Genomic DNA, 26,681 nt, shown 5'->3' with positions numbered 1-26,681 from the left:
TGTAGCCCTGCCTGGTATACAGCGTGTGAAGCTCAATTCAAAGTGTCGATAGAAATCAGCATTAACAGCAACACTTTCCTACCTACCTATCTACTTGCCATTAAAGAACACGTGGATGACCGACGACCGTCTATCTATCTATCTATCTATCTATCTGTCTGTCTGTCTATCTGCCTACCATCACTATCACCACTACCTACCTACCTACCTACCCACCAAAAACACGCAGAGCCAGAGTCACTCACAGACAAGGAAGGACATAAGTCAACTAATATCTATCTACCTATCTACCTCTATCAATGTCGGACATGGTCAAAACGACAGGTGAGGCGAATGGGAGGCAGGCACGCATCATCACTGGAATCGTTTTCTACCAAGTATTTCAACTCACGACGACCACAACACTACGCACACATAATTCGACGTACGGTTGATAGATAGGCAGCGAATGATGTTTCAGGGCTTTGTCCATCGCCATCCTAACTCCCAACTCCCAACTCCCACTTCCCCCTGACGCATGGGTTTATAAGCTTCCTTCCCTTTCCTGCCTACCTTACTATTCAACGTGGTCCGTCGGTGTACAGGTACTGGCTAAAACACTACCGATTTAATCCACCGTATCGTCGTCCAATACCTAGGTACTGTTCCGCGGCTTTAGGCATGGCGTGTTCTTACCGACCGGTTTTGAATTCGGTACGGTCTACACTTTTTTTTTCCCCCTTTTTTTTCTCTTGTTATCTTTCCTTTTCTTTCTCTTTTTTTCATCCTTTCTTTGTTTCTGAAAACTCATGGCTTTGCCTTTTATACTACACCCACCATACCTGGGTAAGATGGCGTTGCGAACTCTATAGACTCCAATGCTCGAGGCAATAATGGATGTTTATGTATTCACAAGGTAATAAATACCATTCATTCTTGGACCATTCTTGAGTTCTTCGCTATGAATCAACACTTGTCACCGTTGTTGCAAACTACTTACTTCTATGACAGGGCAGGGGTGCACATATCCCAACAACGCCAAACTATCCGATAAAAGATAGACGATGTTCTGCTTGCAAGGCAAAACTCGAAGTGCACACTATAAGGCCGTCACAGCTATCACCCTGTGACAACCTCGTTAGGAGTCAAGTAACACCAACAGGTTACAGGGCAGACATATGGTTTCTTCGTAAGCTTTCTTTATCTCCTGGATGATGTTATGAACGACGCTAACTGGCGCAATTTTTTATTCATCATTCTTGGACCCTTCTGGGTTGGTTCGCTATCACCACATACATTGTGTGTTCAAACTACATCGCTAAAGCCAACGAAGTGTGGTCCTCAGTCATGCCCTTCGCCAACCATTTCCTGGTTCTCCTCCGCTTCCGTATCCCTTTCTTTCCCCTTCCCCCCCTTCACTATGTATTCATCGCACCACTTATCGTAATATGCATCACAACAACCATCAACCCCACTCCCAGCTTCCAATCCTACTTGTTCTACTTCTTCCCCTTCCCCTTCCCCTTCTTCTTCCCACCACCACCACCACCACCTTGCTGGCCCCCATTTTGATTCCCATTACGAGAAGACGACCCCTGCTCAGGAGGAATAACCACCATCCCGCCCTCCTCCAGCTCCTCCGCCGTCACCTGTCCCTCAGCCTCCATCTCCTTCAACTTGTCCTGCGCACTGATAAACATGGACAGATCATGATTGGTTTCGATAAGCTCCTCATTCTGCTGCCGCAGCTTAGCCAGCTCCTCCTGCGTGCTCTTTGCTTCCTTCTCCATGTGCTTGATCCTCTTCATCAGTCCTTCCCCGACTCCCTTCTCTTCCTGGAGCTGTTTCGACAAGTTCCTCGCCAGTTCCGTGCTCTTGTCGGCTCGCTTCCGCTCGCGCGCGAGGTCCCGCTCTAGAGTGGCAACTTCTTCCTTTAGGCGAAAATGCTGCTCTTTAAAATCGGTCAACTCCTTGATGGCGCGGGAGGCGTTGGCCGAGGCGGCGTCTGCGGCGGCACATGCTTTGGAGGCTTTGTCCGCTGCCTTGGCGACCATTTCCTCAAAGTAGATGCGTTGTGATTCGAGCTGCGAGGTGAGGAGGTGGGTGTACTCGAGACCGATGCTGTCGAGCTTGGCGCGGGGGACGACTTCTTGGTCTTCGGACACCGGGGCATGATGGGGCAAGGGGGCACCGGCTACCGCCGCCATGGTCTGTTCCTGAGAGCTCCATGCCGGGGCGCGGTCTCCCGGGGGATTGGTGTTGTTGCGCTCCGAAGAGGTATTGTTGTTGTGGATGTGATGGCTGGGGAACTCGACGACTTTGCCTTGGCCCTTTTCGCGGATCATCCGGTGCACCCACATGTCGCCTGCGTAGTCCCAGACGTGCTGTGTTTCCATCTCCAGGCTGAAACTGTGAGCCGTTTCTTTCCAGTGCTCCTTGGCGTGTCCGCCCTTGTACCGGCCGCACCCGACGTTGCCGCAAATGAGACAGATCCAGAGGTCCGAGGGTTCGTCGCAGACGCTGCAAAGGTTAGATATAGGTCCCGAGCCGAAGGGTCGCGAGTACGGGTTTTCCGGGTCGGTTTCCTCTGCGGTGGGCTTGGGGTTGGTTGCGCGGCAGATGGGGCAACCGAAGCCCTTCCAGGTTTGGAGACAGGTGCAGTGGAAGACGTGTTGACAGAGGATAGTCATGAGACCGGCTGTGTCGTCCATGCGCTCGAGACAGACGGTGCAGGTTGGCAGCTCGATCAGGTTGGGGGTCGGGGGTGGAAACGGTCGCAGGTTGAGGGTGTTGCTGGGTGAGGGAAGGGTGTCAACTTGGCTACCGTTTCCGCCTGCGTTGCTGGCAGTGGTGCTGTGACCGTTCTGGGTGCCATGTGATTCCACGGTGATGGACTGAATGTAGGCGACATGGCAAAATTCGGTCTGCGAAACGCGAGGTTAGCAACAACAACAAAGACACCCATCATAACCGTAGCTGTAGAGCCGCAAGGTATCAAGAGAAACTCACCTCGATACTGTCAAACGGCCTCCCATCAAACTGAACCCTAAAATCCTTTGCCCTCTGCGTATCCCGAAACTTCATCAAAACCATGTACCGATTCAACTTGCTCGTCATGATCATTCTGTAATGGCTCACGTCGTCGCGCCACTTTTCTCCTATGAACCCCAGGAAGTCACTCGGACTCATGTACATGGGAACGGCAGTGATGCAGAGAATAGTGCCGTCGTCACCGCTGTTAACAGTTCCGTTGCTTGTACCGGCGTCGCTGCTACCACTGGCGCTGCCTGCACCCAGCCCGGCCCGAAGAGCACTGCTCTCGTCGGCCTCACGGTAGAGATGGACGATACCCCAGCCAACTTCCGTGTTCTTGGTTTCGAGGGGGAGGAATCGTCCCTTGGTGGCTTGGCCCATTCCACCAAGGTTGGGGCCTAGAGAGGCCGCTGGTGTCCCGTGGGGGACATGGTTCCCGTTGCCATTCTTCTGTGGTTGGGATGACCGTCCGTGATCTTTCTGTGACTCGGCCATGGCTGACTTGTTGTTCTTGGCTGCTGCCGACTTTCCGGCTCCAGCAGTGGTGTTGTTGGTATCCTTCCCTTTGCCCTTCTTCCGCTTCTTATCCTCCGCTTCGGTTTGTGCGTGTCCCTGCGGATGCTCGTCCCGTTGCAGGTCAAGACTCTCGATGCTGATTCTTCCGAAGCGCCAGTCCTTAGCTGCCGTCCGCGGTCCTATTCCAGACGTGAACTTTGGCGGTGGAGAAGTCTCGCGTGATCGCTTGTCTGGGAGCCTGACGATGTTCCTATTGTCTTCAGGGTTTTGGTGATTTGGTCTGGACGCTCCGCAGTCGATAACTCCGCCGGTTTCCGTCCCCTCCTCGGCGTCGTCGTCTGAGCTGTCCCTGACTACTGCCGACTCCGATTTTGGTCCGGAATGACGCTTTTCTTCTCCCTCTTCCGTTTGGTCGGCTTCCGCACTCCACCCTTGAATATAGTCTCGATGCTGCTCCCTCTTGGACGACGGCCTTGAAGACGGAGCCTTGAGCTGCCAGGTGCGAGGATGGGCGGGGAGCTCGTCAAATATGGACGAGTTCTCGGTGGGTATCCAGATATCAGGAGTCGATGCGGCGGCGGGCGTGATATGTGTAGGATCTGGAGAAGGGTAGAGCTCAAACTTCAAGTGGTAGCGGTAGACAGGCATGGCATAAAATGGACCGATTCATAGTATGGTCGAAAAGCAATGATTCCTTGTTGATAAAGTAAAGTCAACGAGCGATTAAGCGACGACGGTAAATAAGCCGTGCGTCTTGAAGTTTGATGGGAAACTTGATGAAAGTAGATGCTGAGGTGGTGTTGGGTTGGTTGTCAAGTGACAGATAAAAGACGGGGAGAGAAAGGTCAAGAAAGTGAACAGCAGATTGAACAAAGGTCAGGTTCAGATGCGGAAGCCCCTCCACAGCCTGGACATGTCGCCTTATGTAAATGAAGTCGCTGGTGCCTATATTTGCAGGTTCATGCATGCAATGGTAGTTCTTGCCCTGGTGATGAGAGGATGAGAAGGGTGCCTCTTCCGAATGCCCTCTTCACAATCACTCTTCCCACAAACCATGACAGAGCCGCCGATGAAAGAGTGGACGTTGGATGTTGGACCGTCCTTTACAGGGGATCCACGGTCGGACTAGCGCAATTTCGGTGGTCGGTACGTACCTTTACGTATCATGCATCTTGTCCACCAACCAGGTGCCACTTCCGGCCACGCAGCGGTCACCTCGCACGGTGTAACAACCCACCGTCTCGACTTACACGTTCGACTCCATCACCATCTGACCGGAGTAACCAAGTTCACAAAGCTTAAGATACAAGCAAATCACGGAGACATACAAAGTTTATTGAGACTGTGAATATAGTCTTATTATGACATCGCTTTGTATATGAGCGTATGCCATTAGAAGTCAGCTAAATAATGCCCAGTTTCATGGTTATCATTTCCCAACCCATAGTGTAGTGACCCAATAAACGCTAAACGCCCAAGTGAACCCGTCCTCATCATCTCAAGAAACAGAAACAAAGACCACCATCCGCTTACTGGCCGCCACGGAGACGCAGCACCAAGTGAAGAGTGCTCTCCTTCTGGATGTTGTAATCCGACAGGGTCCGGCCATCCTCCAACTGCTTGCCAGCAAAGATCAGGCGCTGCTGGTCGGGCGGGATGCCCTCCTTATCCTGAATCTTTTGCTTCACGTTGTCAATCGTATCCGAGGACTCGACTTCCAGCGTAATCGTCTTGCCCGTCAAGGTCTTGACGAAAATCTGCATACCACCACGGAGACGGAGCACCAAGTGCAGGGTGCTCTCCTTCTGAATGTTGTAGTCGGAGAGAGTACGGCCATCCTCGAGCTGCTTTCCAGCAAAGATGAGACGCTGCTGATCAGGTGGGATACCCTCCTTGTCCTGAATCTTTTGCTTCACATTGTCGATGGTGTCAGAAGACTCAACCTCGAGAGTAATCGTCTTGCCGGTAAGCGTCTTGACGAAGATCTGCATACCACCACGCAGACGGAGAACGAGATGGAGGGTAGACTCCTTCTGAATGTTGTAGTCGCTCAAAGTGCGACCGTCTTCAAGCTGCTTGCCGGCAAAGATGAGACGCTGCTGATCGGGAGGAATACCCTCCTTGTCTTGGATCTTTTGCTTGACATTGTCGATGGTGTCGGACGATTCCACCTCAAGGGTAATGGTCTTGCCGGTGAGAGTCTTGACGAAGATTTGCATACCACCGCGAAGGCGGAGGACAAGGTGGAGAGTAGACTCCTTCTGAATGTTGTAGTCGGAAAGGGTGCGACCATCCTCCAACTGCTTGCCGGCGAAAATCAAGCGCTGCTGGTCGGGGGGAATGCCCTCCTTGTCCTGAATCTTTTGCTTGACATTGTCGATGGTATCCGACGACTCGACCTCGAGGGTGATGGTCTTGCCAGTCACTAGAAGCGCAGTTAGCATCGGTCTGTCGGTGAAGTGATGGTGCGGTGAGCGCGACAGCAACTTACAAGTCTTGACGAAGATCTGCATGATGGCGGTTGCGCAGTAGACGAATGGACCGTTGATGGATTAAGCGGAATGACTAGAGTCGTGGCGGCGATGATGTGTATGTGGTGGATGAATACTCCAGCAAAGACGGCGATGGAGAGAGATGATGAAAACAGGAAGAAAGGGAATCGAGTTGCAGATGGGCGGGAGGGTTAAATAAGTAGGAGGTCCAGGTGTCGTGGAAGTGGCAGGAATCAGGATGGCGAACTTGGAGGGGCGGCCAGGCTTCCACTGGTCTGGAAAGGGAAGCGGGGGGCTGAGTGGCCGTGAAGGGGATCCAACCTCAACGCCTGCCACGGTGTGAGTGGTGTGTCACTCACTTCGTTCGCAAAGGGACGGGCCACGCACGAGCCACTTGGCGGTTGGGAGTGACAGAAGAAGTGGAGGGAAGGCGCGAGAAGAGACCAGTCAGGCGACACCTCCCCCTTGATTGTTGGCTGTTGGTTGGCTGTTGCCCGTTGGCAAAGACGGAGTGGTTGGACATCCCCCCTGAACAGTGACCGTGGCTGGTTGATTGCACTGTCAGGCCGTTTGCCTTTGAGACGGATGAATAAGCCAAAGAATGATCTGCATGCGGCTTCACGACCGTCGAGTTTGTTTACAAATCCGTGAATGCCATCCCAAACTCTCGTCACTTCATGGGATTTTGAGAGGGTTCTCTCGATGATTTTGAATTCACCATTGTTCATTTCCCTTCAGAAGTGTTGTTGGCCTCTCGGTGCTTCACTGACAGCAGCAAGGCATGTCGGCGTGAAGGCGTGCACGTTGCTGGTTCCCCGCATTTGATAAGCGAACCCCCAAGTGAGCGGTCAATGACGTGGTCCGATCAAGGGCAACCGAAAAGGCAAACAGGGAAGAGCTGAGAAAGCAACTGCTGGATTACACTTTCCAGCAATATTCGTTGGAATCACTGAGGAGATGATAAATCAGTCAGGTCCAGGCCTTCTCTTTCAAATCAGCACTAGAAAGTATCACCAACGGTCGAGGTGTTGGTCGTCGAACGAAAGAATGAACGGAACGAGCTCGGAGGTGCATCCATCGTTTCAGCTCCAGACAGTGAGGGGCGAATCAACTGGCACGGTACGACCACAGTGTTCTTCCGCCGCCAACCTCCAGGCTGCTGAGGTGAGCAACTCTGTCCTATCCGGTACGACGACGACCTTCGCTCCGCCACGCGCGCCCATTTCTTCCGTAACACGAGGCAGGCAGGACACCGAGAACGGAACGCGAAACCCGGACCTCTGAATGTCCTCTTGACTTTTTCTATCGGCATTCCGACCGTGGTTGTTGACGTCGGCCGGTAGAGTTTCAAGAGAGAGTCATTTCACCGACCGACCGCTGATTCCGATGACTGCCTGGCTGGCCGCAAAGGTTCCCACCAGCCCCCCGACCGATGATGTCGTGACTCCGTTCCTGCCGTTATCGCCCGGCATTATCGTGGCCTCTTTTCGCTCCACCGCCCCGCACTTTTGGAGGGTCAGGTCCGTCGCTCCGCCATTGACATTGACTGACATTGACATTCCCCAACCTCCGTTCACGCATGAACCATCCGTATCGAAGTCACTGTCAACCAATCATTCATTCGCTATCGAAATGTTATAATCACGTTTCAGAGATAATGTCGTGTCCTTGGCTACCTTGGTCAGTAATCATTGCAGTGCAAGATCACGATATGAACCGCCTCCATATTCTATCCTTTGCTTTATCTAGTTCGCGGTGTCATCAGCCACAACCCCAACCCCAACCCCAACCCCCAGACCATCACGAACTCCTGGAGTCCCGTCCCCGATCCCCGCGAATCCCGTCCCGCCCGCCAACCACCTCGGGTGGGACCGGGGCCGGGACCACTGTACGGGGCCCGGGGACTCCCGCGCAGCCACAACCTCCACCCCCGTACCGCTCCATGCGTCGGTTTGGGTGGTTGCGACATCCCATGATCGGATGACAATATTCGACGTCATCAGACCGAGACATCAGTGAGTCGTGCAATTCATAATGTAGTCCATTGGTATAGAACACCATATCATCGCATCATCACTCTGCGATATAGCATCATGAGAGTTTTGGGTGTATGAATGAATCACTCTGGCAGGTGGATTGTTGACGGTGATAGTCAGAGGAACATCGGAATACTAAGGCGTTTGTGACCTTGAAAGCTGACTTGTCTCTCTATACAGTGATGAAATGAATGGAACGCAGAACGCGCTCGACGTTGGCAGTTGAAGTGGGACAGAGAGTCGTTGACGTTCCCAACTGCCTATGCCTGTATGATTTCCGTTTGCAATCAATGGCATCATGATCTTGATCTTTTAGTACTCGTTTGGTTTAGAAACGTCCCTTGGCCACGAACGGAATATGTGCCACAGAGTCCTGACAATCGTACTGTTAAACAATCCTCAACACAGCAGTATTTACATCACCACGCATCAGATCAATGATATGACGGTTATTCGGAGCCTTGCAACAAGAAACCCAATGGGCGAACGACCTCTTTCCATCTGATAAAGGGTCGCGTCGTTGAAATAAAGATGGGGTAGTGTGCCCGTTCTGTTGGGACATAGGCTCAGCCAGTTCCTCGTGATACAGCTGTTTAGTTTCATCCAACATCTACGTGTTCAACCCAACAAAAGATCACATCAAATCAATCGTTTGAACAGTGAGTTACTCATCAACAATAACCAATAAGTATTTCTCAAAAAGAGAGGTTTTCCTCGCCTAGGTCGCGGATTGCCCGCGCGCGCTTATGCAAAAAAAAAGCCACCCCCATCAATCCATAGCTAGATTGGTTGTTAAAACCAAAAATAGAACCAGATCAGATAAACAAAAAACGCCAAATTACCCAATGCAAATCCCAAGACTTTTCCTCCTCTTCCTCCCCTTTGAGTTGTTGTTGCTATGTTGTGCTTATTTCGTTCGATCCCAACAACCCTTTCCATTCACTTGCCCCTGAGGCTTCATCCCATGCCCTTCCCTTTTCCCGTGAGCGACTTTCTTCTCTCCCAACTAAACTTTAAAAATGCCAGTCATGCAGATCGTACTGGTTTTAGCTTTTTGCGTTGTATGCGTAGTAGTGTAGCGTATGGTGTTGTGTATGTCTTGTGTGTAAAATTCGTTGAAGTGTTTCGTCAAATGTGTAAGTCATCAAATATTGATCCGTCATGATGGGACGTCAGTCATTTCGTATCGTGTTGTTCGTAGGTGGTGACCAGCCCCCGAGTGAGTGTGTGTGCGCAGCCATGAAAATGCCACAAAAGAATAAAAGAGTAAAAAAAATTGGTTGACTATAAGAAATAGTAGCCAGAAAAAAAAAGTTAACGATAAGAACGCCGTCGCTCAATGGCCCCATGGAATGAAAAATAAAAGAGGAAAACAGGAAACCAGAACAGACCAGCTCTCGCGAGCTTTGCTGTAAAGTGCTGTTGTAACCGTAAGCATGATAACGGCTATCGCAATCAAAAGAGGCAGAGTGCAGCAAGCAAAGAAACAACCTTAGTTGGCCCGGATAACCAGCTTCGACAGGAACTTGTTTGATAGTGAGTCAAAGTCGTAACGGTCGAACTTGGTTTCTTGACGGGTCCTGAGGTAGGATTCTGTTATCGCGCGGGTTAGTATTTGGGGTTACACAATGCTGACATTAAATGAGGGGTCATCACTCACCATGCTTGAGGACATGCTGTCTAACTTCGGTCATGGCCTCGCAGACGGCAACGTTATTATTAAGCAGCTGACCATGCCTGCGAGTATCCCACTCCGTGAAGGCGGGCAGCTTCTGAGAGATGGCGTGGAAGAGGCCAACAATGACACCAACGGGAGTAGACTCCATGTCATCACAGAACTTGTTGACAGCGATAGGGTCAGGCACACGATAATGGCAGTCGAACTGGATCTCCTCCCAGACAGCCAAGAGAATGGCAGCCAGCATGAAGATGGTAGGCCAGTTCTTGAGGCGCTCTCCGCTGTAGACGGAAGAGTAGAGAGCAGAGAGCTCCTCGAGAACCTCTTTCTGGAGCTCACGCCACATATCGGCCATGGCGCACTTGATCTGGAAGTTGATCATGACAGGGGCGACAACCTTGCCAAAGTACTTGGAGTCCTCGTCATCAATCTGGCCCTCCATGGGCTGCTCCGTAGGTGGCTGCTCAACCATGGTAATGTGAAGAGTGAGGTTGTAAGCCACAACAAGTTTGAGAGCCTTGCGAATGACAGGCAGGCGCTCCTTGACGTAGAACCTGTGAGCGGTCTTGAAGAGCTCAGTGATGAAGGGAGTACCCTCAAAGTGGTCATCAATGAACTGCTCGAAGCCCTCATCGACGTGCTTGTCGAGGTACTCGGAGAGAGCCTCGACCGAGACACCCTCATGGCCAACGTCGAGGCGCTCAGTGCGGATCTCGAAGTCGATAGGCTCCTGGTCGGTGAGGGTAGACTCGACCCAGTCGACCTGGAAGCAGCTTGTGTCGGCAACAAACACCTCACGAACCATGACAGGGAGGCAGAAGCCATAGCCGTGAGTGATCCACATGAGAGTCTCCTTCTGGGCGAAACCCTTGACGTTGAAGACGGACATGCCACGGTCGAGATGACGCTCGTAGTCGGCCTTCCAGTCCTTCATAAAGTAACCAATATCCTTGATATCGATACGAGTGCAAGGCACCTGCCACAAACGAGCGTGAGAAGGCTGGCAACCAGCGCAAGGCTCACCCTTGTCGCAGGTCTTCTTGAGGAACTTGCAACGGAGGCAGGCACGGAGCTTCCTGATCTCGCTGGCCTGCTTACGCTGCTCAGGAAGGAGGGGTCCACGACGCCTGCCAACCTTCTTCTCACCAGTGCCGTCCTTCTTGCCAGTCGAGTTAGTCCTACGAACGATGGTCTTGGAAGGCTTGGCAGTAGGGCTCTTTCTCGGGCCGGTGATTCTCCTCGGCGGGGGCGAGACCGAGCCGGAACCGTTGGCAGTAACGGCCCTTGATGAGCCGGCCTTGATAGGCACAGGAGCAACGGCGGAAGAGGGGCTGATCTCGGCGGGCTGAGGAGAATGGTGATGGTGGTCACCGGAGCAGCAACCACCATGGCGGTTGTTGGTCATCTCCATGAAGCCATCAGACTCGGTGGAGAAGGGCGAGTAGGGGAAGGAAACCTCCTCGTAGCTGCCGAACTCATTGAAATCAGACCCTTGTGAGAGATCAGATGTGGTCCTCAAGTGCAAAGTCTGGCCGGGGTTGAAAATGGCGGCATTTTGCGCAGGCTGGGGTTGGGTGAAGTTGCCGTAGTCCTGGAACAGAGGCATGTCTACGGTGGCCCAGCCATTGTCGCTTCCAGATTGCAAAGACAGAACTTCCAGGAAGCTGCCGGTGGGCGAGTGGCTTCCCATGGGCATCCGGGCGAGTTGATCATGCTGGTTGAAGTTCATGTCCATGCCAAAATCCTGCCAGTTCGCCATTTGCGTACCCGTGCCCAAGTTATACTGTAGCTGATGGCTGGTCTCCTCGACGGGAGAGATGTTGTGGTTGAAGGGAGCCTCCAAATGCAAGGTGTTCTCGATGGCGGCCTGGGTGGTGGCCGGGAGATAGTCAAAGGCGCTGTGCTGGTGGAAGTTGGGCATGAAGTGGTTGGTGAGAGCAAGCAGAGGCTCGCTCGGGATAAACTGAGGCATATCAGAGACATGTTGCTGCTGCTGCTGGGTCTGCATGGGGAAAGCGGTCCAGTCGGGGAACAGGTGAGTGCCGGTCTGCAAAGGCGAGTGCTGGAGAGGCGAGTGCTGTTGTTGCTGGAGAGGGCTGGACATGACGCTATTCCCGGGTGACTGGCAGTTCTGGTCCTCGGGCGACGACGGCGACATGCTGCTGCTTGGCGAGTGGATGGAGGTGGGTGCGCTCATGCCTCCGGACAGATCGGCCGGGAGCCAGGTGGCACCCGGGCTGAGGCTTTGACGGGCGCTTTGGGACATGGTGGTCAGCGCGGTCGAGGTGATGTTCTGGGGTGATTGGGTCGAGGTGATGATGGGATAGTAGCGCTGATGGTCTTGCTGGTCGAAGGCCAGTTGTTCTAGCAAGACGGCGTCTCCCCCAGCGGCAGTGAAGTCGTAAGTCATGATGGCGGGAGCGGGAGCGGGAACCAAGGGGTGAATGGGGTTTTGTTCAGGCGAGGATGAGGTGGATTGGAGATTTTCCGTTAGTATGGATCGACCCTTCCGTCTGGCCCTCGTTTCGATCCGAGTGCGTGTGCGTGGAATGCGTGGGCGTGAGTGGGCGTGGACGGCGTGGATGGGCCGTGGATGGGCGGATGACAAGTCCGGGGGACGTGGACAGCGGAGAGGACTGTGGACGTGGCCGGTGGTGGTGGACGACGAGGGTGAGGGGGGTTGACACCGCTCTTTTCTCGATCAACGATGAGTCGGTCAAGAAAGGATCATGACAAGGAACCGTCGCAGACAGCTGAGCTGGAAGAAGAAGAGCAAAAAGGCACCTGGCCGAGGCTACCTGTACCTGATCTTCTTTTTTCTCTTTTCTTTCGTGATGGTCGAATTGGGGTCGTTGCGCAGAGTCTCTCGTTTCTGCCTTTCTTCTCTGTTATGGGGGTCGTAAAGTGTGTGAAGAGGGGGGATAAAAATTGGACAGAGTGAGAAGAAGATTCACACAACCACGACACTCCCGCACACTTTTGTTCAATTTTCCAGCGTAGGTGGGAAAGGCGAACAAGGACGCCGGCACTGGCTTGGCTGCGTCGTGTGTGGTCTGGTCGTCTGGAGATGGAGACAACGCTTTGCTGGGTCGAGAAATGGCTCGACGGAGGAGGTGGACAGAGTCTAACCGGGTGGAGAGAGACTAGGGAAAAAAGAGAGGACTGGACTGGAGAAGGGAAGGACGGCTCCAAGCCCACTTCAAAGTCTGAACAGAATCCCAGCAGCAGCCAATCGAGTGATGGATGGGTGATGGATGCTCTCGTAGATTGCCAATGGTGCACCGTCAACCCCTCGCTCACCCAGAGCGACAGAGAGACAGACACTCAGAAGGAAGGAACTCTCAACGCTGAAGAGGCGGTGAGGGTGCATATACAACCCCAGTCTAACCTCACCACGCTGATTGGTACTCGTTGCCAGCCCAGCATCCAAGCCGTGGATGCGTGCATGGATCCCACGGCCAATCAGTTCGTCCCATACCGAACGGGAATGGCCTGCCACTCGTTGCCAGCACTCCGGGCACGGCTCCACAACCTGCCTTCAAGGTTCCTTCTCGGCTTTCCGTCCCACTTCCACACTTTGGGCAAGAGCTTCTTCATGTTCCAGAGAGAAAGTGGCAGGTCCAATCCAACCTCGTCGCACTGTAACAAGACTTCCTTGTACCAAGTCCCCTTTGGAGCTTCTCAGTCTTCTTCTTTAAGCCCCGCTTCTCATTGCACTACACATTGGATTCCCGTCATCCAACATTGGACAATGTCCTGGAAGCAATGGGGCAATGGACAAATGGAAGATGGATAGAGCGATGGCCATCTGTATAATCGGACCCATTGTGGGATGGGAAAAGACGCTGTCGAGAACTTCAAAACACTGCCCTCAGGGGTACAGTCCCCGGCATGTCTTCAACGTTGTTGTCGAGGCCAGAAAACGAGGCCCAGTGCCAACAAACCAAACTTGGGGCTTTGACCATACATATCTCGGACGGAGTCTTCGTATCGTCCATATCTATCTGCAAAAAAAAGATGATAACAACAACCAACCAGTCAATCCGTCTTGGGCCAAGCCTAGTTGGCACTTGAGGGGAGCGAATTCAGCTTTTGGCACAGACACGGTATAGTCTATAGGGCTATCCTCCTCAAGCGAAGGGCAAAAAGGCCACGGAAAAAGCCCAGCCGGAGACTTTGGACTGTTTGAGTCTCGACGCCCATCACTCAACCATAGTAAATCACCCCACCACACATCCGATCCCATCCCAAACCCGCTCGCTGCCTGTCTACCCAAGTCCCAGGTGGAAAGCGGAAATAGCAGCTACGGAGTCCGGAATAGGGCCCGGAGCCTGGATTGCCTGGATGGAAGTGCCCTGGATAAAAACTCCGACTTGATTGATACGGAAGGACGCGGCTCCTGCCGACGACGAGGGAGCTGCTTAGTTTTAAAGGTAGGGTCATGCTGGCCTACCGCTGCTTTCGCGGAGTCGCGGCGGCGGCGGCGGCGGATCGAATCGGCTTTCTGGCGATGCCTGCCTGACATGATGCGGATGCCATCATCAAACAACAAATCGCCGACTCCTAGGGATCATCCCGACAACACACGTGTGAGTCCGTAAGGAATTGATTCCTCGCCTAATGCCATGATACGATGATTTTTCTGTTTCGATCCTTGCAGTTTGTCATACACGCCAGAAATGGGAGAATCGACTCTTGGCCCTTTCATGGAGAGTATGAAACCTGTGTGGGACGTGGCCGTTCCGGCTTGCCTCTCTCTCACCACTCCTCAGTACATACTCCTCCTCCCACGTAGCAAGGATAGAAAGCAGTAGTCTCGGTCATGATCGAATCGCATCTCGGTCGCCACGCCGTTACAGTTTGCTTTCCACTTCACACACATACACACACAAGAAGGGTGTGCATGGTGGCTGACCCTCCTCCTCCTCTCTACGTTTCCACCACCCCTCACAGCAGCAGCCTTCTTCTCTCTCTGGAATCTGTCCTGCTCCAAAACCTGCTGTTATCCGCCCTTTGTCACACGCTCCAGAGTCGCTCGACTTGTCTGGGCATGCCTAACTGCCGGTGTCATTGCCATACCTTGTACGGTATTTCCAGCATGTCTCGAGCGATAAAACCAGCTCGGTCAGAGATTCAGACACATCCAGATCTGACCAGACATCCCCAGTCCTCTTGTTATCTGTCATCCCAATCAGGCTCAGAACCCGGAGGCGGTTAACCATTATGGGAACGCTGGTCTTCAGTCTCAAGCCTCAACCTCGAGTAGGCAGCTCTTCGTCATCCTCCTCCAGCGTTGACGTTCAAGATCTTGAGCAAGTTTCGACTGGAGCAACAAACGTCGTCAATCATCTTGATCAACTCACCAACAACATCCCACGGAAAACAATGGCAACATGTCCTGCTTCTGCCGGCAATTATGTGATGAAAGGAGGGGAGCACAACATAGATTGACACCGTGCACCGACTCCGTTATTGCGGCGCAGTCGATGGAATGGCCAATCGATATGTGAGAAGGATAAGGAAAAGAGGCATGTCGTCGCCGGAGATGCTCTGGCCTTAACCAAGTACTCGCACAGTGGCCGCTACTGTTTTCTGGACGCAAACTGGCAGTCTTCTCGGTCCCGGTCGCGGTGGCTTGTTGCATTCGGCTCGCTGGAGATGCGATGCTAGTCAGTGGGCCACAAATACCTGCCACCCATTTAACTGGTCCAGGTGTTCCCTCCCCCCTCCAAGCCCTTTTAGGCATGGGGCCGGTCCCTGTCAACGAGGATGAGCTTTCCCCACGCTAAGCTAGGGTTATCAAGATCCAGTCGGTTTGTGGAGACCCCTCTAGCTCCTCTGGACCCTTGAAAAAGAGGAGCTGTTGCAACCTTTGAAAGAAGCTTAACCTGTCCGTAGCGTTTGTTCCTGCTTTTGATGGCATCCCATCCCCACCCTTTCTGTTGAAACGAAACGAAACCATTAGGCAAAGGACACATCAGAGCCTCATTATGAAACTGGTGAAATGGTTAGTGTAACCGATCACAGCCAAAAAAAAAAAAAAAAAAAAAAAGTCTTTTATTTTGATTCGAGATCCCCGAAGCTGGCGTGCTGGAGCCCGATCAGGAACTCCATATGCGGCCCGTATTCTTCTTGGGATCGGCGACACTAGGACCGACTCGAACGAGTCAAGTCTTGGTCTAGAGGGGCCGGGGATTTTTTCACCGTGGAATCCGTGCTCGTCAGTCCGAAAGGTGGTCCACGATACGTTCGGATTTTGAGCCTCAGAATGGCAGTCCAAGGAGGAGAAAAAGGCCGCTAGCGCGCTCGCTACCGAAAACCCTGGCTGTGGCCACTGTCGAATATCGAGCCAGACTCAACAAAGAAAGGCTCTGTTCGTAGCGACCAAGAAACGAGAGACATGTGTTCGTGGTCGGGGTTGCTTGCTCCTTGTCTTTGGTGCGTTGATGCTCATGGAAGAAGAAGAGGACATGATGGGCAAAAGATGGTGATCAATGGCGTGAGGTATCGGCATTGTTGTCAATCAAGTGAGAGACCGTTTACAGCCAACTTTTGAGCAGTGAGTGACTGTCTGGACTTCTCTGATAGGGGGTGTGTAACCCAACGGTTCGGAAGCAACGCAGCGTGGCCGAATCTCTCTGGCAGTCTTTGCGGAGGTTCACCGGGGTTGTCGCCGGGGTTGTCGTCGTTGTTGCCGGTACAAGTGCCGCGCATACGGACCAAGGCCCGAATGCCGGACGAGCCAGGAGGCATGGATTTATAACCGGTCATTATCTCCGAAATCCAACTCGTAGGATTGGCCGAGTCCTTTTTGGTCTTGTCTTTGCCCCTATTCAGACTCTTCACAAATTGCTCGGTAGCACGGCAGCGCGGCAGAAACATATTCAAGAGAGCTTTTTGACCAGCGAAAATGACTCGCTTCTCACCTTACGTTTTTTTGCTTCAGTGCAGCTGAAGGATACCCTGAGATGGATCCCATGTGAGCTGATGCAGTGAAAACCGTTCCTGCGTGCAGTGGATCGGTGATTGCTAGGCGATTTTCATGGAAGGTCCGAGTTCTGCCGTCTCTTGATCCATAGGGCTGACGGCCAGGGCAACCGAGGTCGCTTCTCCCAAAGTCCCAGCTCCCCCGTCAATGCGGAGTTGTCAGTCCCGGAGTCGGGTTCGGGATGAGGATCGGAGATTGCCGCAGTCATCCAGAACACGGCATCCTGGAAGCAACTCATGATGTTTTATCGCCGTCGATGGCCTCTAGAACTGGAAGAAGATGCATAGTTTTGGCGATGAAATCTCCGATGCGTTAGCAGTTGGCAAAGGAGAGGTTCAATTTGAGTTCGAGTGGCGTTGAGTTAGAGTTGAGAGCCGCAAGGTTGCCATAAATGCATCCACCCGGGGAAAGAGATGGAAAGTTTTCAAGGAGATTCAGGTTGAAGAGATACGAAGATCACATCAACCGAAATTCAGGTTGAGTTCTGTTGGAAGGAAGGGACGTCGTCGAATTCCCAGGGAGCCTTTCGTCATGCGAAGCACTGGGCAGGCAGAAGGTACGTACCTGTGCAGTAAGCGACCACTGGCAAGGGAGAGTTGACACCTCACCGACACCTGGCGGGGTCCGCCGTCAAGCTTACCGGCAATATCCCACCAATGCTGTCCGCCCAGTTGCCGGGTGACTGCCCCCTCACCTCACTGAGTGCCCGGCGGACATGACAGTGGACTGACCCCAACAATGGACAACACGCCGCCAAACCGCCGCCGTCGCCGCCAAACAGCGAATGCAAAGGCCGCAAACATCGAGTCCACCTGTGACATCGCCAATCTATAATTGTAGACTTGGCAGAACAATACCAAGTGTGATGGGATTCTCAATCATTGTGTCCCAACCAGTCTGTTCTTAACACACTCACTTTCCTTCATCTCATTTCTGCTTATCCGATTGTTGAATGGTGGTGCGCACAAAGGGAGCGCGGTGCCGGAATCGCGCCATCTTCATTCGCAAGTTTCCCAAACAAAAGGGGGACATGGCCGCCGCCTCCAACCCGACCTCTCAAGAAGGGGCCGCTACTAGTACTTCTTCTCAGCAGCAGCAGCCAAACCTGGACGCCATCACCGACGACGATTTTGAATACGTCGACGAGGAGTTTGTCTCCAATTATACCCCAGAAGAAGCAGTTCAACCACAGCCCACCGAACCCATGATTCCCGACCTGTTCAAGCAGCCTCCCCTGGTGAAGGATGACCTCATCACCGACACCTCCAAGCTCCAGGACCAGACGGTCGAACACTGTCTACCCTTCCTGGCCGGCCAGGATGGGCCCCTCGAGCTGAATGACTATGGCCTCCCCAGGCTGAACAGGGAGAAGCATATCAAGTTCCTGAAGCAGTCCCTTGGGCCGTTACCAGGTCGCTTTGTGGGAATGGATGCTAGTAGGCCATGGTTCCTGTACTGGTGCCTGTCTGGTCTCACCATGATGGGGGAGGATGTGTCCAGTTACCGGGAGAGCGTCATTGCGACTGCTCGCACCATGCAGAATGAGTCTGGAGGGTTCGGGGGAGGTCATGGACAGCTTTCGCATCTGGCTACTACCTATTCCGTTATCTTGGCTATCGCCCTGGTTGGAGGTGAGGAGGCTTATAATGTTATCGATAGGAAGGGCATGTGGAAATGGCTTTGCACGTTGAAGCAGCCTGATGGTGGCTTTCAGGTGTGTGTAGGAGGTGAGGAGGATATCAGGTTCGTCGGCCCCAAGTCACGGTGTTCATCAAGAAGTTGTCTGACACTACAGGGTAACTGAAAAGGGGGGCATATATCGCGGCTGTTGTCATCACCCTGCTCGATCTACCTCTGGACTTGACACCAGAATCTCCTGCATATGACGGTGGTCGTTCCAACCTGTTGACCGGCATGGCGGAATATGTGCGTAGCTGTAAGTGTTTTATCCTGGTGGTTCATCGTCACAATGAAACAAAAGAGGCTATGAAGAGACAGTCAGGCTAACATGAGCTCAGGCCAAACCTTTGAGGGCGGGATTTCTAGTCAACCCAACAACGAGGCACATGGCGCGTATGCCTTTTGCGCTCTTGCCTGTCTCGCCCTCCTAGACAACCCTCGCCGGATCATCCCAAGGTAAGCAACTGTGAATATAACCCGAGCAAGCATGAAGCAAGCAGTATAACTCCTACCACCCTCATCCACCCTTCATGTCCTGAGAGATGATCCACTTAAGCGGTGACAACACTGCATTTCATATCTCCATTCATGCGCATGCTCTTCTCACGCACCTTCCAATCAGACACACAGACACACAGACAAGCAGACAGCTAACAGCCCTCTCCTCCCCACTCACCAGCTACCTAGACATTCCCCGCCTCGTCTCCTGGCTGTCTTACCGGCAATACGCTCCCGAAGGCGGGTTCTCGGGACGCACCAACAAGCTGGTTGACGGCTGCTACAGCCACTGGGTGGGCGGATGTTTCCCTCTTATTGAGGCATGTCTCAGTCCCTCCGGCTCCGGTTCCGAGAAGGAGAACAACAAGACAGCCACCAGTGGTCTTGCGGCGGCGCCGGAGAGCCTGTACAACAGGGAGGGCCTTATTCGGTATATCCTCTCTTGTTGCCAGGACCAGACGAAGCGGGGTGGGTTGAGGGATAAGCCATATAAGTGAGTTTTTCACCCTTTGATTTTTTTTTTGCTTTGTTTTGCTTTGTTTTGCTTTGTTTTGCTTTGCTCTGATTGGTGATGATGGGCTTTCATTTGGCTCTACGTTAACTCCCTTTTCACTTCACCTCATTCGTTTTATCTCCTTCACCTCACTCATCTCATCTTACTTTACTAATATCTCACCTAACCCACTTTCACTTTTCTCCTAAACCCAGCTCACCTCACCTCCTTTCACCTACCTTACTTAACCCTCACTCATCTATCCCGCATCCTCACCTCCCAACCCTTCCCGCCTCCTTTCCAAGCCACGTCCCTCTTATCCCCTCCTCTTCTCCTCTCCCCTTCCTCTCCCCCTCCATAACCCCCAGTACTAACCTCCCCCTTTCCTCCCCAAAAACAGAATGTCAGACGCCTACCACACCAATTACGTCCTCTCCGGCCTCTCCTCCGCCCAACACCAATGGGACCTAGACAGCGACCCTCTCCCTCTTCCCGAGGGCGAGACCACGCCCACCATGGCCGCGTTAGGCGCCGACTCCATCTGGAATGTGTTTCCTTTCATCGACGACAACGACCAGGTCTACGAAGACTCGGACCGCGTCCGGCCTATCCACCCGGCTTATGCGATTCCGCAGAAGAACGTGGCGGGCATTAGGGCGTATTTTCAGGGGAGGAGTGGGTTTGCTTAGTTACTTCTAGGTAGGATGCGGACGGAGGAAACAGTAGATCGAGGGGGAGGAGGTGGATGAGGTTGAGGAGATTTGGGTAGAAGCAAAGGAGAAGATGAAAGGTGAGGTGCCGTGGGTTACATATTAGTGTGGAAAGCGAATGAGTCATGCGGAAATATGACTAAATGGCATATGGTATTGAGGCAGCGAGTGCTGGGTGATGATGGAGGATATTGTGTGAAGGATGATGGAAGAGGTGTGCTTGCATCAAACAGCGGAAATAGGTAGACGCTCCACGGCAATCCTTATACTAGCATATAGTTCTTTTGCATTGTCCAAGACAGACAGACAGAATGGCATGCTCCGTTTCTTGCGAACCCGGCTTGGCGTTTAGCCGGCATTAACATTATATACCTACTGGCATGCATGCCCACCATGAGTGAGTACAGCCAGCAAGAGAAGATATGACGAATTGTACGTCGAACGTGACCTATCTACAAACTGCAATCCACATCCCCCAGAATCCTTACTACTCTTGTATCATCTGTGTGAAATTTGGTATTCGACCACCGATATGGTGCTGCCTTTGACCAGTTACTGACTCACTCACTCACACTTCACTCTGTTATCACAGGCTATCGGCCTAGACTGCATTTGTTCTCGTACGAAGTTGTTACAGAGCTGGCCGCCGTACAACTTTATACGTATCGTACAGTTTCTTTTTCTATACGATACGTACAGCCTTCTGCATCCCCCTCATACTGCATCTGTACTCAAATTTCGACCATGTGTACATTTTGGGGCTTCTGTATGAAGTTGGCAAATTTGTACGATTTTCTGTTTATATAAAACCCTAACCCGGACAAGGCTATGCGAGGCTATTATGAGGGGGTTGCAACTTTGAAATCTGTACGAAATTCCGCCAAATGCGTGGTTTTTTTTGCGTACAGCGTACAGAAAATGCCGTACAGAGGCCTCTGTAACAACTTCGTACGAGAACAAATGCAGTCCTACATATGTCAGACATTGCTGACATTTGCCATATAAGATTTCATACTTGTGTGAAGTCTGTTGTATAAGTCTGGGATAAATGAGAATGGCATTAGCTATCGGAACAAAGCATATGCCGATGCCATCAGACTGCCGATTGGCCGATTGCCGAATTCCAAGGCCGCCGAAAGTCGAAGGCGGATGAACCGAAAGGGTTGAGCAAAGAAACCCATAACAGGCACGGCTATAATGATAGGAGTAATCAGCTCGACGCTGGTCATCTTGAACATACTAACGTTCAGTCTCACTGACCCGGCGTCTTCCTGTGTACTCTTTACGTAGCCATCTCAAAATGCGGTTCCTCGCATTCCCACAGCAAAGAGCGGCTCTCGGAAAGTCCTCCGCCACCATAACCACTGGATTCTGTGGGTTTGTCTTGGGAAAAATGCAGGTCAGCCTATCAGACTGTGGGTATACAGGCAATCACTGGGGCAAAGAGAAGCCTTCTGCTGCACTTCCACCTCGTGGTTAGGCACCCATCCGTTCCGGAACAAGGCGAGAGTGAGGTGACTGCAGGATACGACGTGTTGAATGAAAATGCCTTGGCTTGAGACTTGAGCAAAGTGGATTTGAGCATGAAGTGCATAAAACAATCTGTGATTGACTGTCAATATCCGTCGCTACCCATCCTTCCGAGCACGCCACCAGCGATCAACTCGTGCAGATATGGAACGAAGGAAAGGACGGGCTAGGCGTGAATGCAGGTATGCGTACCGAGAGGCCGTGAGCGCACAACACTGTGGCAACATGGCAGTCCACGCACCATGACAAACCTCAAGGGCCATTGACGATGTCCATACGGGGAAGTTTGTGAGTTGAGACAATAGAAATAGGCAGGCGGTTGTCTTGCTCTCAACACTTAATCCCTTGGACGGGGTTCATGCTGCCGGACAGAAAGTCCGGGGGACCACACAGGTTTTGGATCAAGTCAACCACCGAAATCTCAACTTCTCAGAGCGATATGCCTTCTAGGCATAGTGTTGCTTGCCTTATACCCCTTGGTAGTGCCCGATTGCTGTGTCGCCCTCCCGGAATGCTCAGTTCAGATCGGCACCACAAAGACGATGGCGGAGTGGGGGTGATGATCAAGAATAAATCAACCACCCCGTGAAAAGCCCTTCATGGGGGGTCCAATTGTGCCTCTATGAGGTTCTATATCCCAATTACATTTCTGGTCAGGGTCCCTGGATAAGCCCTCGGATGGGTCCCAGGTAGCATCAGATAATGGTTGCCAATGGCATGGCAATGGGTAGAAAAGTGCACAAGTCATAGAAGGCTGCAGAACAGCTACTACAACTTGTATATGCATGGTTCATGCTCTGTCGTGTAATCTCACCTGTAATACCGGAATGTGAGCAACGTGGTACATGGCAAAAAGGGATGATACTGATGTGGAATGGTAAAGGTCAAGCGATGTCCCAACCCAGGTGAATGGTAGCGAGAGAGGGCTGTTGGAGTTGTGAAGGCTGAGACGGCAGTCCAATTTCCAGGCCAAGCCCCAGAAACCGGCATGATGGAATATAGTGATGTAAGTTTCTCCGACTCCAAGCAACTTTGCCCGTCTTTGCCGAGCTCTACTCTTGTCTTGGTCATCCGGCGAGGTGTTTTTCTCCGGACAAATCGAAGGTTTCGACGGGCCAAGGCCCATCACGGCGGCCTGGTGGCGCAGTCGAAGCCTGGAGAAGAGGTTGGAAAACATAGCATTGAGCCAGATCGTAGCTGATGGGTGTTTGGTAAGATCGTGGTTGAGATTGGTAGAGGTACGTAGAGACCATTCAGTCGAAGCATGACGTTGCAATGGAATGAATCAGAGAAGGCTGAGCATCCATCATATGCGAGTGATGGCTTCCAAGGGGCTGCAACATCACTTCAAGCTCAGCTATGCCGTATCGTACCGAGCGTACCTACCCCTCATCGTGTCAACCATTGGAGGTCACTCGCGTCCATTGGAAAGGAAGGAACGAACGTAGCGAGCATGCGGGGTGAACTCAAGGGAGCAGAAAAAAAGGGAAGAACGACCTTTCTTGAACCCCCAACTCTCCAAGGAAGGTGCTGATCGATAAGGCAAGACGATGGCATTGTGATTGGTCCTGGTCTGTCGAGTGCTGAACTGCTCATCCCAGCTTGGGATCAAGTTCAAGCAAGCGAGCCCGAGATTGTCGATCGAGGAGGGGAATGTCTGGGTGACAGCTGCTTCTTTATTCAGGTGTTGGGTTTTCCAGACGGCTTGATAGTTTGAAGTTGAAATTGAGGCAAAGTTCAATAACCCATCGAGGTCTTGGGTGTTCGTTGGGTGCGTGTTCTGGAAGAATTCCATTCCCTGGGGGTGTTCAGCTCCAAATGGCAAATGCCCCTCTCTTCCCCTCCATCACAAAAGACCCGCTTTTTATAGCGACATCAATTGAAGATCCAGGAGCATTGACCACCAACCATTTGCACTTTCATGTGCTTCGTGTTTTGGGTCAACGAAATAACCTTTCCGTGTGAAACAGACGGCGTCCGAACATGGTGGCATGCACCGATCTTTCCAATGTCGATTCCGGCGGGAGATAAGTGACAGAGAGACAGAAACCTCAACTGGAAGTTTGTAGGGCAGGTGCGATATGGTCATCACTGAATCAAGGCTGCCACTTCAATCATTGAGGTGCACAGAGCAGGCACGCAGAGAGTCCCCGCACTCTGAACAACTCGTCCCTTCGTCTCTCTGTCATCCATTTTCAACCTCTCATCTCCGAATCTTCCACTTTCAACACCATATATCAATTGACGAAACTTCAACCCAACAGCCTCATGGTCACTTTTCTGTCCCGGCAAGGTATACACGGTGAAGCCTAAAAGATGACAGCCGAATCACCATACTCAGAAATGAGCCCTGGGCAGAGCGATGGGGCAAAGCAAGCAATGAGCAGGCAGACAGCAAGTGAAGAAGATTGACACTTGCAGCATCCATGATGACTTCCACTTGGGTCGTCTTTCGGGTCTCCTCCCCATCCTCCTTCTCCGGCCCTTCAACACCAAATTTCCGCCAACGAGAGCGACTATCGCCATCCTGACTGGCTGTCCTCCTTCTTCCTCTTTCCCCCCCTCCGCCCGCGCCCGTCTTCTTCCTTGCACACACGCCGGCCTATGAATGGCACGGCACTGCTGGCCCCGTTCACTGCTCCGTGGAGGTTCCGCCCGTCTCTTCCGGCTCGGTTGACTCCCTTTTGGAGACCCCTTTGTACCCGTACATCCGGCAAGGCATGGAAGGGCCTGTCACTGCCTGTTCTTCGCCTGCTGCTCTTGTCACGCAACTCCAGCAGTGCCCGCAGCACGTCTTCCATGATTTCTGCACCAGTCCATTCTGGCTCGTCGATTTAATATCCAGCAGCATTGCCAACTCATCATTGCATGCGTCTTAAGGCCTTCTTGTGCCTAGCTGCCTCGCGGCCTTGCGGCCTCGCCATCCACCCGGCCATTCAGCGTCTTCGCTTTCGCCTGGGGCCAGACGCACCCGCACCCAGGACATGCAAGGGTTCGCCGGCCCAGCCACTGTTCATGCACCTCATCCCTCATTCACCGACTTCGTGGTCGGCCAGAGAGCCAGTCATTTTGATATGGCTCGATTTGTGAAGCTACACAGACCTGTGTACCGGCCCTTTCCATGGCCATGACCACAATTTCTCACCACTACGACACCCGGACGAACCCAATTTGCTGACCAACTAGACGACAGCTTGAAAGGCAAGTGCTGCCAAGAGAGAGAAAACAAACACCGAGAAGCAGACGGTGGCCCATGGGGGGTGGGTAACTGGGGGCACTACGAATCGATGGTTCTGTCACGTGATTTGTATTATTTTGTATATTATCCTCTATGCGGCACAAGAACGTGCCGCTAATAGTTGTATTTCAATAAATTATATACTGCGGATAACTCAATTACTTATATCTAATCTTTATATATTTTATATAGTACATTACAATATATGCTAATTATATATACTCTTACAGCGATAGCTCAGTTGGAAAGATCTGAGCTTGGTTTACCTTCAGTGTCATCTAAAAGGTCATGGATTCGAATCTATAACAGGCTGGGGTGCATATGCCCAGACGGCCAAACCTACAAAAGATAGGACAATGTTCTACTTATAAGGCAGAACTCGGAATGCACACTATAGCTAACGCTAACCTGTGACAGAATCTTGCTCCTCTTACTTCCATCCAGTTTTAAAAAAAATTAGATAGAATCTCCCCTACCTTCCTAGTTGTAAGAGGTGTTAAAGATGATGTTGAGCTCACTTTAGTCTTTAACTTACCCATGGATACACGTGATTAAGCACTTGTAGAAAATCTCTTTCTTGGGCTTACTAATATTAGTTCCAGTATTACTAAGCTAACCAATAAGGGTTCGAAGAATTGAAACCTTGATAAATCCAATTGACCAATTGTTATCTCTCTCACCAAAAAATCCCAGCCTCACAACCTCTTACAGGCAGCCGACTAGCTAATCGGCAGAAAAATCCAGTACCAGGAGTAAGACCCCTCCTCCTCCACCCCTGAACCATGAAGATAGAATAAAAGAAGGATCCCCCGGCGCATACTTGAGGCAACCAAAGCGTAAGGTGAGGGGGGGCGGGGTCTCAGTATATCAGCCAATCAGAAGTAACGAAGTTTACTGGGACGAAAATGAGATAACCGATAAGAACAAATAGCAAACATCGAAGCAACCACGGCTCCCCGGGCTCCTATAGTGAGATGAGATGAAAGTTCGGATTTAAGATTACTGTCACAGCGCTGGCGGACCACTACATCACTAGGCTATGTTCCAAAAGGATATAAGTAACCGAAGCTAGCAATTCGGTCGCTCAAGTGGTCTTATATAGTTGTGATGGCAGTCGAGAGGCACAACTGCAAGGCTGCCATCACAATTACAGTTCAAAATGGGGAAGCTGAGAGTTTTCATTTAGTATTCAACAGCACGTTTTTTCCCTTGAACTAAGAAAGGAAGCAGCACCGCTTATCCATTAAGTAGACTATATAAATAGTTCTAGCGTGATGAAATAATATATATAGTATTGTTATGAACTTAAACGAGTTACACAGGCCAACCAAGCCACTGAGACACAACAGCCACAGGATGGTGTAACCATAGGAGCCAGTAGGGCGCAGAACCAAAAGGGCTCACATCCTATGAGGGCTCACACAGTGAGCCACCACGCATTAGATAGACCTATGGGGTTCAACAAGAGCATCCGGAGACAGATATCTCGCAGAAGGCGAGCAGGTATAAAGGGACTACGGAAGAACTCAGATTGTCAGATAGTTCAACAATAGTCAATTGATCATTATCACCGAGACTAGTATCAACACGCGCATACTTGCTGTGAACTATTTAGCTTTACCGAACGTCTTCTGATAGTGTTTACCTTCAGCTATCCTACTTAGGCAGATCGGACTGCCGTTCGTCACAAGTATTAAGTATTTACATATTTTTATCGTCGTCTTTTATTACTTTTTCTCCTCCATTTTTGAATTTATATTAATTTCAATTTAATTTAAGTTTCCAGAAGTGCATTGGGAATGGTTGCAAT

General features: G+C 51.7%; 4 protein-coding genes across 4 annotated transcripts; 1 reads left to right on the top strand and 3 right to left on the bottom strand.

Moving 5' to 3' along the window:
- Positions 1–1,230: 1,230 nt before the first annotated feature.
- SMAC4_07924 (uncharacterized protein) lies at positions 1,231–4,176 on the bottom strand (the record flags this gene model as incomplete). The annotated part of the gene is made up of 2 exons (XM_003350559.3): positions 1,231–2,903; positions 2,989–4,176. 2 exons carry the CDS (start codon positions 4,174–4,176, stop codon positions 1,479–1,481), a joined length of 2,613 nt encoding a protein of 870 aa, XP_003350607.2. The 3' UTR covers positions 1,231–1,478.
- An 881-nt stretch (positions 4,177–5,057) lies between these two features.
- On the bottom strand, positions 5,058–6,134 carry SMAC4_07925 (uncharacterized protein; the record flags this gene model as incomplete). The annotated part of the gene is made up of 2 exons (XM_003350560.2): positions 6,020–6,134; positions 5,058–5,953 (listed from the first exon to the last, which is right to left on the bottom strand). Exons 1-2 carry the CDS (start codon positions 6,039–6,041, stop codon positions 5,058–5,060), a joined length of 918 nt encoding a protein of 305 aa, XP_003350608.2. The 5' UTR covers positions 6,042–6,134.
- A 2,529-nt stretch (positions 6,135–8,663) lies between these two features.
- SMAC4_07926 (uncharacterized protein) lies at positions 8,664–13,311 on the bottom strand. Its single transcript, XM_003350561.2, has 2 exons — positions 9,717–13,311; positions 8,664–9,649 (listed from the first exon to the last, which is right to left on the bottom strand). The coding sequence occupies exons 1-2, from the start codon at positions 12,142–12,144 to the stop codon at positions 9,549–9,551; spliced, it is 2,529 nt and encodes an 842-aa protein (XP_003350609.1). The 5' UTR covers positions 12,145–13,311; the 3' UTR covers positions 8,664–9,548.
- Positions 13,312–17,187: 3,876 nt separating this feature from the next.
- On the top strand, positions 17,188–20,710 carry SMAC4_07927 (uncharacterized protein). Its single transcript, XM_024655755.2, has 5 exons — positions 17,188–18,465; positions 18,531–18,658; positions 18,741–18,858; positions 19,025–19,393; positions 19,794–20,710. The coding sequence occupies exons 1-5, from the start codon at positions 17,675–17,677 to the stop codon at positions 20,080–20,082; spliced, it is 1,695 nt and encodes a 564-aa protein (XP_024511588.1). The 5' UTR covers positions 17,188–17,674; the 3' UTR covers positions 20,083–20,710.
- The last annotated feature ends 5,971 nt before the right edge of the window (positions 20,711–26,681 follow it).

This window comes from Sordaria macrospora, chromosome 7, assembly GCF_033870435.1.
Source record: "Sordaria macrospora chromosome 7, complete sequence".
NCBI lineage: Eukaryota > Fungi > Ascomycota > Sordariomycetes > Sordariales > Sordariaceae > Sordaria > Sordaria macrospora.
The sequence above is the reverse complement of the archived record's forward strand: the minus strand, read 5'-3'. Positions and strand labels throughout refer to the sequence as shown.